The sequence below is a fragment of the Megascapheus bottae genome, chromosome 5 (assembly GCF_031878675.1).
Source record: "Megascapheus bottae isolate mThoBot1 chromosome 5, mThoBot2.hap1, whole genome shotgun sequence".
Lineage (NCBI taxonomy): Eukaryota > Metazoa > Chordata > Mammalia > Rodentia > Geomyidae > Megascapheus > Megascapheus bottae.
In genome coordinates this window covers 70,082,707-70,096,357 of record NC_143513.1, presented here as the reverse complement: position 1 = coordinate 70,096,357, position 13,651 = coordinate 70,082,707, and the positions used below count along the sequence as shown (strand labels likewise).

General features: G+C 48.5%; 1 protein-coding gene across 1 annotated transcript in view; it reads left to right on the top strand.

Annotated features, from left to right (window-relative positions):
- Nucleotides 1-13,651, top strand: part of Plxna4 (plexin A4) — a 338,047-nt gene that overhangs the window by 289,520 nt on the left and 34,876 nt on the right. The window contains exons 14-20 of the mRNA XM_090333317.1: nt 2,734-2,870; nt 4,078-4,242; nt 7,442-7,535; nt 7,924-8,163; nt 9,026-9,172; nt 9,533-9,767; nt 11,334-11,476. Coding sequence (XP_090189443.1) covers nt 2,734-2,870; nt 4,078-4,242; nt 7,442-7,535; nt 7,924-8,163; nt 9,026-9,172; nt 9,533-9,767; nt 11,334-11,476 — 1,161 coding nt within the window. The remainder of the gene's footprint in view (nt 1-2,733; nt 2,871-4,077; nt 4,243-7,441; nt 7,536-7,923; nt 8,164-9,025; nt 9,173-9,532; nt 9,768-11,333; nt 11,477-13,651) is intronic.

Below are 13,651 nucleotides of genomic sequence, written 5' to 3'. Positions count from 1 at the left end.
TTTTTCTCTTTATGACTGGTGCTTTAACATTCCAGCCACACTTCCATTTCCAGCATTTTGCTGGTTCATAGGAGATAAGAATGTCACTGATTTTAGTGCTGGGGCTGGCTTTTGAACCTCAGCTCAGAGGTCTCATTCTCCTGCATAGTTAAGATGGCAGATATAAGTAGCCAGGTCCTGACTTCTTATGAGAATCCACCTACAGGGTAGTTTTCACCCTGAAGCAGGATGTGTGGGAATCTGAGGTATTTGTCATTGAGGGAAGAAGAGATGGAGAAGTGGATTTGTTCAGGCCTGACTTATTTGCATGTAAACCCTGAGTGGCAGGCACTATACTGGAATAAGGCTAATGGGGTTAGATATGCCCTGGAAGATGAGAGGGAAGGGCAGAAAGAGAAGGGACCATGAGATGAGGAAAGTCAGATTCAAGTTGCCATGAGGAGCAATGATGGTAGATGACACCATCAGTGGAATTGCTCCAATGCAGCTGAGACTCAAAGACCTGTGTCACTTCTATTTGAGGGACACCTCTGAGGCATTACCCTAGTTCTACAGGTCCTCTGGGGAAGACTTTCAGGCAGAGAGAATGGTGTGAGAACCACAGCCTCCCTACCTCAATTTACATGTTGGGGTCATGAAGATGCCCCTCATAGAGCTGTGAGGTGTTCCAGGTAGGAATCAGAGACAGAAAATCCCATGAGTGTCAGCAGGGATTCAGGGAGGGACAGATTCCTCCCCGCCTCCATGATGCTTCTCAATGGCCCAGTGTCTGTCTTCTCAGATGGGTGGCCAGCTAATTGGTAACACGCCTTGCAAGCTCACACAGAAGCCTTCTTTCTCTGGAGTCCTGGGACAGCCAGGCTGTCTGGAGACAGGACATATGGGAGAGTCCTTTGTAGAGGTGCTTCTCAGAATCTGAGGCATGCTGGGAGTTTCTTTCTATTGCCAATTCTAAGTCTTCCTCAGTTTCCCTTTAAAATCAGGCCCTCTCTGCTGAGTGGTTTGTTCTTCCCAAACCCACGGGCCAAGTCCAAATTAACACTCCTGGTCTTGTTACCAGCTCTGCCCCACCTGGCACTACTGCAATACTGGACTTTGAACTGAGGGCCTCAAGAGCCACCCTAGTAACCACCCCCCCCTTTATTTATTTATTTATTTTTTGCTTTACTTACTTTTTAGATAGGATCTTATGCTTTGGGCTTAGGGCCAAACTCCAACCTATGCCTCTCCGATAGCTGGTATTCCAGGCATGCACCATGAGGCCCCAGGGATGTTTCTCTTTCCATCTCCATTTGTGGAGCCAAGTGAGGAGCTGGCATATAATGCAGAATTTGAATTTCCATGCAAACCCACGATGAAATATTAATGATGCATGACTTGAATAATTAAACAGTTTCTCACAAGTCTAAAACTGTGTCTGTAGCACCCTCTCCCCACCCCCCAGAACAGTGCCCCTGCAGTCTACCCACTTAGCACCATAGGCAAAGCCCACAGGGATTACTTCTCTACCCAGCTAGGAACCTCACCCACGGCTGTCAAAGCGTGGTTGCTCTCAGTCTCTCCAGTTTTCCTGGACTTGATCTAAAGCCTGTGCACAGATAGAACAAGGGGCAGGCTCTCTGTTCTCTTTCCCTCTCTGGGGAGTTCATTTGGCCAAGGGAATATTTGGAAAGATATAGCCTACCTATAAGTTACATGACATAGTTGTCCTGAAGCATGGAGGAACTCATTTGGGAGTCCAGCCTTCTGATTACATGACCAGAGAGGTTTATCAATATCTTGTCATAGTCACACAGCATGATTCAGACAGAGCTGAGAAAGGGGCTCTTTACATTCTTTCACCCCACCCTTGTCCCAAGCAAGGATTTCAAAGTAGAACAGGCCAGGCCCAATAGGTTAGACCAGGCCTGGGCCTGCAGGTGTCTCCAGGTGTGTACTTGTAGGAATGCCCTGAAGGAGACCAGCTTGAGGCCAGGCTCTGGACCTGCAGGCTCCCAAGGGAGATGGTCAGAAGCACTGGGGAGCCAAGTGGGTTGAACTTCATTGGCAGTTCTTTCAGGGCAAGGTGGCTGGGGAAGGGAAAGAGAAATCTTCATTTAAATGCAGATACAGGCTTCTCACTTGGGACTCAGGAAAGTTTTTCCATTAAAATGCTAATGAAAGAATAAACTGCAACTCCAAATCCCTGGCTGTCAAGAGCTTTCTCTCAGCCCCTAGCCCCAGCCTGGCCACTCCTCACACCTCATCCTAGCCAAAGGCTGCTGGGAGGATGCAGGTCCTCCTACAGGGTGGCTGTTGCTCTGGTCACCAGTGCTGTGGGAAGCTCTCTAGAGAAGCATGAGGAAGATGGGAAAGGGACATCCCACATTGCCCAAAGGAAGTGGAATCAGCTTCAGGGTCAGATGCTGCTTCTTAGCAGGATGACCCTGGGAAAGTTACTTAACATCTCTGAACCTCATCTGGGACAACTATACACATGCGTGCATGCACCTACACATATACATTTTTGTAGATGAAGACAAACTTAAGTCTGGCACTTAAAAAATCACTACCTAGTAGCAGACACTATCATTGTTGTTAATATGAAGATAGAGACTCGCAGGGTCTTGGTCCTTGCCTATCTTCACAAGATGAAGACGTGGCTCTCTGGGGGATCTCATAAGGCAGCTCTGGGCCTGGCCTCACCCATGTGTCCAGTGCAATGTGACTTCACCCTCACTCTTCCCTCTGCAGACACTGACCCTCTCAGACCTGAAGCCCAGCAAGGGGCCCATGTCTGGGGGCACCCAAGTGACCATCACCGGCACCAACCTAAATGCGGGCAGTAACGTGGTGGTGATGTTCGGAAAGCAGCCCTGCCTTTTCCACAGGTAACCCCAGCTCCAACAGGTAGACCCCCACAGAGATCTTGGGGGTTCCATATTGATGAGAGGATTGCTACCTCCCAGGCCACCCTTGGATGTCCTTGCTCCTCCCTCTGAACCTGGGTGCTGGGCTGTCCTTGAGAGAGGTCAGAAGCTAGGCTAGATGCCTGTTGGGCACACCTTTCCCAAGAAGGCATCCAGGCTGCTGACCATCATTCGGCCTAGTACCCTGGTACAGCCTCCCTACAGAGGAAAACAGAGCAAGCTCAGGGTCTATGGCTGTCAGTCTCCCTCCAGCTGTGGTCCAGCAGCCAGGAATTACAGCCCACAAATAACTGGAATAGCTCTGAGGCTGAGGTGGAGCTTCCAAGGTCAGATTTTCTAGCCTAGAACACTGTTTCACTGATCTAACCCAGAAAGAGCCTAAGGGAGGAGCAGCAGATGGCACCTCTGGGAGGGGCCCAGGAGATGTGGCATGCCTGAGGGTCTCTAGAGAGAGGTTTCCCTGGAGGTCCTATGCCCAGTGCTCTGACAGATCTGAAGTCAGACCAGGCCAGGCCTTGCATGAGTAATGCTAAAGACACTCAGTAAAATGATAGGGATAAATTCTTTCAGAATCTTGTAGTAGTCTGGAGACAGTCACAACAGGAGATAAGCAGAGCTCAACTGCAAATGCAGAGAAGACAGCTGGGGGTCGACCAGCAGACTAAAGGGAAAATGAAAACTACGAAGAGAATGGTAGTTTGGGAGTTCTTACTTGACTGATTTAAAGGAATTGTTGCTGAGGGCAAGACATGGGAAGCAGATTTGTGTGTGTGTTGGGGGGGGTGTATGTGAGTGTGTTCGTGCGCATGTGTGTGTGTGTGTGTGTGTGTGTGTGTGCGTGTGTGTGTGTGTGTGTGTGTGTGCGTGTGTGTGTGTGTGTGTGTGTGTGTGTGTAATTGTTACCAGAATAATTTATCAGGATATCTTGGCCAAAAATAAGGCCAGGTAAACCAAACAGGCTCTCCTCCCCGACTCCCCAAGACTAGGCCTAGTTGAAAATCTTGGTCAAAGAGCCTCTGAACCCAGTCCTTGAGCTTTATGTCTGGCCAAAGCTTGTTCTCTGCTCCTGAGGAGCCTGACAGAGTGGGGAGGAAGAGGTTGAACCAGGACCATTGTCCCCGGTCTCCTCAATACCCAGGAGGCTCAGTGTGCTGCCTTCCCTCTCCAGGCGGTCTTCATCCTTCATCGTCTGCAACACCACATCTTCAGATGAAGTGCTGGAGATGAAGGTGACAGTGCAGGTGGACAGGGCGAAAATCCACCAGGACCTGGCCTTCCAGTACGTGGAGGACCCCACCATCGTGCGCATTGAGCCTGAGTGGAGCATTGTCAGGTAAGAACAACCCCAACTCTCCTCCCTGCCTCACACCTCAGTTTCCTTCCTCGGTGCTAAAACTTCAAAGAAAGTTCTAGGGACCCAATCCTGTTTAGAAGTTTGGTAGGGGTGAAATTCGTTCCCAACAGTACTACTTCCCCCAGAGACAGCCATTGTGTGCAAGCCCCGGCACGGAGGCAGAACTCTAACCAGCCAGCCTGTCCCCAGCATCAGAACTGGTGGGGCTCTTGGTAGTTAGGCACACAACCACAAGGTGCCAGTTTGATTCCCCTATATCCTGCCTCTGGTAAAAATCAGCAGTAGTTCTGGTCTTCCCTCAGGCTGAGGTATAGGGGAGAAGGAAGAAGCTTAAGGTCAACTTCTTTCCCCTTCTCTAGGCCTTGCTGCATCCAGTCTGTCCCCATCCTCTGAGCTCCTAGGCCTCCTGACAGCTCATCCTTATAGCCTGTGCCCTGGTGGCCTGTTTAGCTTTGTCTCTTCCTCTACTGCAAACTTCTCAAGGGCACTGTTTGGGCTTTGTTCCTTGCACTTTCCTCAGTGTTCAATATGAATATACTAAATGCATGATCCAGAAGATGAAACTAGGTGTTTAATGCTGCTTTAGGAAGATCCTGGGGCAGGAGTCCAGCTTTTCAGCCATTTGCCTGGGGCAAGTCACAGTATCTTTCTGGGCCTCCATCTCCTAGAGATTTGGAAACCTCCGGATCTCTTGCAGAGATGAAGAAGCTGTGTGGTGGGCATCTTTACTGCAGGGCCCATTCAGATGTCTGGGAACCTGCTCCATGAGACAGCATAGGGAGAAGACTGGCTAGAAAGGAAAGGACTCATCTCAGGCTACTGCTTATCAGACAAGTGGCCTTCACAGCTTTCTGAGTGGGGTCCATCACCTGTGAATCCCCACACTGGGCAACCAGGAAATGAATTGAGAGGCAGAGCCAGAGGGGAGTACAATGCTTGAATCAGCTTCCTCTTTGTCTTACTGTCTGCTCTGGGGCTAAAGGAGCCATTTCTTATGAAGAAATGCAGGGCAAGTGGAAGTATTGTTCAAGTGGTGGAGTGCAAACTTGGAGTAGAAAAGCTAGGCAAGAGCACAAGGCCTTGAGTTCAAGCCCCAATACTGGCATATATAGGCCAAAACAAAATAAAACAAGTTCTGTAGGAGGCAGTTAGGTACATTGACAGTCCATGTATAGGCCAAAGAGCCATCTTTAAACCCAAGGATGTATATTCCAAGGAGCTATGTTTAAACCCAATATATGCCAGTCACCTGCTTTTGCAAATAAAGTTTTATTGGAACACAGCTATACTTATTTGTATTGTCTATAGCTGGTTTCTCATTACAACACAGAGTTGAGTAGTTATGACAGGGACCATATGGCCTGCAGAGCCTAAAATATTTACTGTCTGGTCCTTTACAGAAACTTTGCCAGTCTCTGCCTTTGCCACCAGAGGGAAGGCTGAGGGGATGGAGTATGTACTGCCCAACCCAGAAGTGTTAGTCACTCTGTAAGGTCTAACCTGGAAATGTTAGCTATGGCCTTAATTCGATGAAGACCAAGAGGGACAGAGGAGGATACAGACAGTCAAAGGCCACTCCATATTTGGCCCTAGAACCTGAAGAATGAAAGAAGTTGATGGTTTCTTTGTGTGTGCCTCATTCTAGAAACTCCATGACTCTGAGGCATACAGCCTAGCTGAATTCAGTCTTTCTATGTAGCATCATCACAGAAATAGAAGTGTCATCCTTCCTGGCACTTGGCAGTGTCCCTGAGTCACGCTCACAGCTAGGAGGTTGGAGACACATTCCAGGACTGCCAGCCAGCTCTAGTATGTTTTGTTTTGTTGGAAGTCTAAGGCTGAGGTATGTTTGCACAAGGTGTGGCTTGGACTTGGCACAACCTGCCTGGGTGGCTCAGTGACAGTGGTGCAGAGACTCTGCAACTGTACACGGAATTGACAACTGAAGGCAGGGGATAACTGGAGGCCAGAAGCCCTTCTAGACTTCACTGCGGGTAGTAAGAGTTTCCCCAAGTGTCACAGGAATCATCTTGTCACACACAGGCACACACACGCACACTCAAGGAGGAAAGGAAGTAAAAAGACATCTAAGGTGGGACCAGATGTAGCAAATGTGTGCCTGTGATCGTACTCAGAAGGTGGAGGTAGGAGCATCATGGCCCAAAATGGCCCAGGGAACAATACAAGACTTTTCACTGAAACAAATTAAAAGCAAAAGAATTGGAAGTGTAGAAGTGTGGAGTGCCTACCTAGAAGTATGAGCTCAGAGTTCAATCTGGAGTTTGGGGAATAAAAATAAATTAGGCGAATTGATAGATGGTTAGATGGACAGACAAGCAGGCAGATAGGCAAGCAGGCAGACAGACAGACAGATATTCATGTAGATGAAGTAGTTTAATGATTCTCACCCACTTGTAATTCTTCATCAGCCTATAGCTGGTGAATTTGCTAAAGACTGCTTTTAGATAGCAAATTTCTCTTGAATTCTGGGAACCAGGGCCTCTGTTGGGACAGGAAAGTGGCATCTTTTTAAAGGTGATATGGATATGACTCACCTGAGTTCTCCTCATCAGTGTACTGCCCTGTCTCTGGGTACCGGAGACCCAAGTTCTGCATCATGTCACACGTGTGCTCCTGGAAGAGGTGTCTGGGTGCCAGGGCTTGTTTTCTTCCCAGTCTCAGTTTATGTGTGGCACAATTGCCCAGTTTTGGAAGGCAGACAGTTTCAGCTTTAGAGAGTGTATAGGGGACCATCTGGGGTTAAGCTTCTAGTAGATGAGGGCCTGGTGTGTGAAAGTCCCAACACCCATGAGCACTGAAGGAAGAGACCCTGGGGCCAAGGTCAGATCTCAGATACCAAGGGTCTGGGCTGTCATCTAAGCTTTGATAAACTATTGTTGTTCCAAATAAGCCCTAGGAGGGATGACACATCTCTGTCACTTTCTTCCCCTTGGCTGCTGGGATATTTATCCTTATTAGCACATAGCTTATCCACTTTGTCCCCAAGTACACTGTTGTGCCACCTACTTTTCACTATTAGTGTCACAGTATCTTCATCATCATTATCACCACCACCAACATCATCATCATCATCATCATCATCATCATCTCCATCTCCATCATGGACAAGTGTCTTCCCTTCCTTGATTTTCATGCCTCTGTCTTTCTTCCTGGGCAGTGGAAACACACCCATCGCTGTCTGGGGGACTCACTTGGATCTTATACAGAACCCCCAGATCCGAGCCAAGCACGGAGGGAAGGAGCACATTAATGTGAGTGTGGTATGAGTAGAGCCTAGGGTGGGGGGAGTCCCCATTTAACATGTCACCTTCCCAAAGGGTGGGGCTCCCCAACGACCTAGGCTTGCCCTGGCTCATAGACTAGTCACCAAGCATGCAACCCCCCTATCCTAGGAAAGTGGGATAGAGGGGTATTTTCAAGCCTTTAGTGTACAGGTCCAGAGGATTGATTACTTCTTGAGCTTCTGGGGTTTCATATACAACCAACTGCTCCTTCCTAACATACAAATACCTAGCCACTGCCACACCCATTTGGTAAAGCCACACTGCTCTATGTTTGGCACCCCAGGGGACCCATCATGTGTGTGGGGGGGGGGCTGCAGACACGCTGTGTCATCACCTTCTTGGGCTCCTCCCACAGATCTGTGAGGTACTGAATGCTACGGAGATGACTTGCCAGGCTCCAGCCCTAGCCTTGAATCCTGACCATCAGTCAGATTTCACTGAGAGGCCTGAGGAGTTCGGCTTCATCCTGGACAATGTCCAGTCTCTGCTAATCCTCAACAAGACCAACTTCACCTACTACCCCAATCCTGTGTTTGAAGCCTTTGGTCCCTCAGGAATCTTGGAGCTCAAGCCTGGCACTCCCATCATCCTTAAGGTAGCACAGGGTGGGGTGAAAGGAAGCCACTATGTTGGTTGGTGGAGGTGTTCTGGACACAGGAAGAGTCTGGAAGTCACAGGCGCCTGCAGATTTCACAGCTCTTATGTACCAGAACCTTCTTCATAGACTCAATATATCCAGGGCAGGCAGATTCATCTAGAGCACTGTTGACCCAAGCTTTTGTTCTCAGCATCCAGGAATCTGGCAGTTAGAGGATCATAAGTTTCTCCTATTCAGCCCTTTGCTAACTGCAGCTTGAGTTTTCTTTGGACCATAAATTGCAAGTTAATTTTAAACTCCTATGACAGTTCGAACCAACTGGTAGAGACTGATTATACCTCTTTGTTGAGAAGGCTACCAAATAGCTTGATTATTGACTTGCCACCAGGAGACAAATGGTGATATATATTCTGCTTTAGTTTGTTTCCAATTACTATCACAAAATACTTGAGGCTGAGCACTTACAAAGAAAAGACGTTTAATGAGCTCACAGTTTTGAAGGCAGAAAGTCTAAATAACATAGCACTGGCTCTTATAAAAGCATCATAGTGGGAACACAGAGTGAGGAGATATCACATAGTGACATAGGAAGCTAAAGGACAGAGAGGAGGACAGTAATGACCTCTTACTAGACCCCATCTCTTAAAGGTCCCACAGCCTCTTAATCATACTGCATCAGGTACTTAAGCTTAGTGGGAAAAACCTCGTCCAAGACATGGCATGAACCAGAGGTGCTCTGGATTTAGACAGACAGTAGCCTCTCCTGCAGCATGGGATGGCCAGGAGGGAAGCCCTGGCAGGAGCCAGCAGATATAGTCTTGATTCAAGGATTGGAGTGAGGGCTTTTCTGTCTGTCCAGGGTAAGAACCTGATCCCACCAGTGGCTGGGGGCAACGTGAAGTTGAACTACACCGTGCTGGTCGGGGAAAAGCCATGCACCGTGACTGTGTCAGATGTACAACTGCTCTGCGAGTCCCCCAACCTCATCGGCAAGCACAAAGTGATGGTGAGGGGCAAGGCCACAACCTGTCAGAGGGCTGGAGGGACGCTGGGTGTGTGGGGTCCAGGGGATCACAGGGAATGTCTAGCTGGGATTCGGATCCAGTGTAGTTCTATTCTCAACCACCCCACACTCCTGCTTCCTTCTTCCCCTACTAATCCCAGCATCTCCCCCTAGTTTATTGGTCTTTCAGAACTGGTTGGTGAAGACTTTCTGGTTGGGAGAGTGGCTTCTGCCATCCACTCCATTTTCCTTCCTCTTTTAACAAGCTAAGGAGGCTCTTCACCTATAACCAGCCCTCATCCCGACTCGGGTTCTTCCCCAGGCTGCCCTGCCACCAGCTCCCTCCTTCTCTGTGCCTCCCAGGCTCGTGTCGGTGGCATGGAGTACTCCCCAGGGATGGTGTATATCGCCCCAGACAGCCCGCTCAGCCTGCCCGCCATCGTTAGCATTGCGGTAGCCGGCGGCCTGCTCATCATTTTCATCGTGGCTGTGCTCATTGCCTATAAGCGCAAATCTCGCGAGAGTGACCTCACCCTCAAGAGACTGCAGATGCAGATGGACAATCTTGAGTCCCGTGTGGCCTTGGAGTGCAAGGAAGGTACCATGTGGCTGAGGGGGGGGGGGGTCCCTGTCCTGTACCATCAGCTGAGTTTGTGTGTGTGTGAAGCAAATAGACAGGTACCATTGGGCCATATAAACATGTGTGTGTGTTTGTGTGTGTGTGCACGCACACATGTGTACATGTATCATTCACAAATCAGCAGGCGGAGACACACCACTCCCAAACTCCCATCCAGCAGTGCACAGGCTCCTTCCAGGTGTCAGACTGGGATCATTCACACCCCCATGAGAGCTGTCTCTAAACCCCTGATTCTGGTTGAGTGGCTTTCACTGTCCACTTGGGGCAGGGGGGGGGGGCTGAGGGGTGTCTGGACCTGACACATTCAAGCCATGCTCAGCTGTCTTCCTTCCACAGGAAGGGAAGGCTGTAGGGCTGATCTGAGATTTTGAAGGAAGAGTGTTTCACAGCTTGTATTAAAAAAAAAAATCACAAACACCACCATGAAGTGTGATCAGTATGAAACCCAGAAAGGAAACGTAGCGGTCAGACTCTACTACCCTTGCACCTCCTCGTGTGAGTCACCCAGAGCAAGGAGCCCAGAACCTTCTCTCTAGGTTAAATGTACAGACTTAACCTGGTCCTAGACCCCAGGCTCCCATATGGAGCCACCCCTCACCAGAGGAGCCACACCCCATCCCTTTCCACATCCTTCAGCCACCCATCACCTCAGTGTCCGCCTTGTGGGACTGTTCATTACTGCCCTTTATTATATTTACACTGCTTAATTTTTTCTCTGCAATGTACTCGTCCCTCTAATTAGGTGTAACGATTAGAATCTCTTTTAGGTGTGGCGGGGGGGCGGGGGTTAGGCTTTGAATGTGGGAAAGGCTCGGTGACTTACAGAAAAGCAGCAGGCTGATCAAAAGCTGACTCCCTCCTGGCTGTCTGAGTACCCCAGTCACCCAGCTGGGAAGGGATAAATCAGAGGAAGTGGATACCAGGCTCTTCTAGAAAGTTCCCCAGGGAAAGAGGGCTGGATGGACAGACAGGAGTCCATAAAGGGTGCAGGATGCTGTGGCTCATGGCTTGTCACAATCAGCCATGCTGATTGGGAAGAGAACAGTGCCACTGAAGCATTTTCCAGAAGCTCAGGGCTGCTGCTGAGCCTGCCGTGGTGGCACAGACCCTGAGGGTAACAGGGAGATGGACCATCCACCACTGGTCTCTCAGAAGTTTTCCTTTAGTGGAAGAAACCTTTGATTGTATTTGCCGACCCAGTACAATACACAAGACAAGTGACAGACTCGTTCTGACAACATTTCTCTCCTCCTGTCCATCTGTTCACAACCTCCTGTCCTAGCACATGGTGCAAGCCTATGTCATCTGTCCTCTACCCTCAGTTGATGAGTCCTTTTTTACCCCAGCCATGGCATTGGGCATCCCTCTACCATTTGCAAGGGACACAGTTCCAGAAAAGCTTCCTCCCAGCTGATGCCATTTGTCCTCAAATACCCAAGCTCCAATGCCCAGCTTCCCAGGGGGACCAGGGATACTCTCTGCTTCCCCCATCCTGCAGTCTCATGGGGCTTCTCTTTGTGCCAGCTTTTGCGGAGCTGCAGACAGACATCCACGAATTGACAAGTGACCTGGATGGAGCTGGCATTCCCTTCCTGGATTACAGAAACTACACCATGAGAGTGCTGTTCCCAGGAATTGAAGACCACCCTGTGCTCAGGGACCTTGAGGTAAGTAGAGAAGTGGTTAGCAAGTCCAGGGCCCCTCCCTTCGATTGGAAGGTGAAAGAACTATGGTCATGGAAGGACCTGTCTTCCTGAGCTTCCCAGCTGGTAAGTACCAGTCAGTTGTCCCGGAGGGGATGGGGTGAAGACAGTGGACCTCAGAACATACTGTGAGCAGCACTTAGGTTTTAGGGGACATGGAGAGGGGGTCATTGAGCCCTTTAAGAATAGAATGAAATAGAAGCTGAAGATCTACCAGAAAAACTCATCCGTGAGAGGGGAAAGAAAGGGAAACAGGAATGATGACCCAAAAATCTTTCCAGGAGAGGGACCTGTGCCACTTGCCCTGGTATTCTGCTTATGCATATATTCATACTATACTTTGCTCTGAAAGGGCTTTAGAATGGCTTATGAAGATAAATACCAGGGAAAAGTGGAAAATATAAATGAGGAAAGTAGGGCGAAATAATAATCCTAGGAATGATCCCTCTTAGTTGGCTGTTAGGAAAATCCCTGTACAGTTCTAAGCACTTCAAAGGCATTCATTCATCTAACCTCCCAGGAGCCTATTTAATAAATGACAAAACTAAGGGGCCACAGAAGTCCAGTACTTGTCTGAGACCAGACATCTGCTGAGGACCCACCCAGCCAGGAGTTGAGACCAGGCAAGCCAACTCCCCTGTGTACTGGCTCCCAGGGCAAGCCTGTGTGCACACTGTGCCACACCAGAGCAGTGCTTTCCAGAGCTACCTCTTCGCCCAGATAGATGGAGCCAAGGCAACTGTGGATAATAAAATTCCTGCCAAGATTTATATTGTCCATAAAATGAAAGCATGCCCATTGCTCAGGAGTATTGCAATGATGCAAATACTGATGTCGGAGGGACTATCCACATGAGTTCTTCAGGGGACATACAGGCTGTGCACTCTGCCAGCGTGATTGCATGTCCATGGTGACACTTGTGGCTCACACATTTCTCCACCCTTGTTGAGAGAGAAGGGGAGGAAGGAAGAGAGGGTGTATGTGTGTATATGTGCATGTACATGTGCACACATGCACGTGCACATGGTTTTACTCATAGGTCATAATTTACTTGCAGACTTTCTGCATCTGGACACTTGCATTGACTCTTGACCTTGGTTCTGCTCCTAGACCTTGGTTTCCTGTTTCTCATCCATTTCTCTCTGCTTCCATCTTTCCTCCAGCATCAAAATGTGATGTGATTCTGGGTAAAAGTAAAGAGAGGGGGATGAACAGATGGGACAATTGTGTGTGTGTGTGTGTGTGTGTGTGTGTGTGTGTGTGTGTGTGTGTATGTAGAGGACATGCTGAGTGGAAACTGGGCATAGTAGACTTGCAGGAAATGGCGAGTGAGTGAATCATCAGGTGTCTGTGTGTCTGTTGGCAATAAAATGAAAATTTCAGTCCTGGGGAGAGGAATTGCACTTCCTTTGTTGGCACCCTAAGAATTGCACTAAATTGAGCATGTAAAGTTATTCCTCCATTTTTATTAGTCAACACAGATATTTTTCAAAGGATGTAACTTTTCTTTTTATTATAGTTCAAACTTAGGACCTCACATGTGTTAACCAAGTGTTCAAATCCTTAGCTAAACCCAACTCCAAAGATGTAACTTTACAATTGTATTGGGTTTTCTAAAATATTTTTTGTGTCAATTGGATTTTCTATTAATACTTTCTGAATACTTTGGGCAAGTATTCACACTTCCACACAAGATGGTTTCTATTGGTGGATATAACCTTCTCACCCTATATTGTTTACCTAGGCCACTCTATGGCCCTCATTAGAAGTCATACCATGTCCTATCATATGAGCTCATTCCTCTTGTCTTATGACCTTCCTTCATTCTCTTCCCTCTGTCCCAGATTCCTAGCCTTTCAGATCATTCTCCACCCTCGTTGGAGACATAACCAAAGATGCATAGGGTAATGGCAGAGTTAACAAGTCTCATTTTCCCAGGAGACCTGGGGGAAGGCTGTGCATGTGGACACAATACTGCTCCCATAGACCCTTTTATATATGGGTACACCTAGAGTAGTTTAGTGCACAGATTGCTCCACTGTACATGCCAGCCTTGTTTGTCAGGACCAGAATTCCAGCAATTCCATCTTACTGCCCTTCTGAACAGCAACAGGCTATTGTTCCTTCATTTCCTTCCTC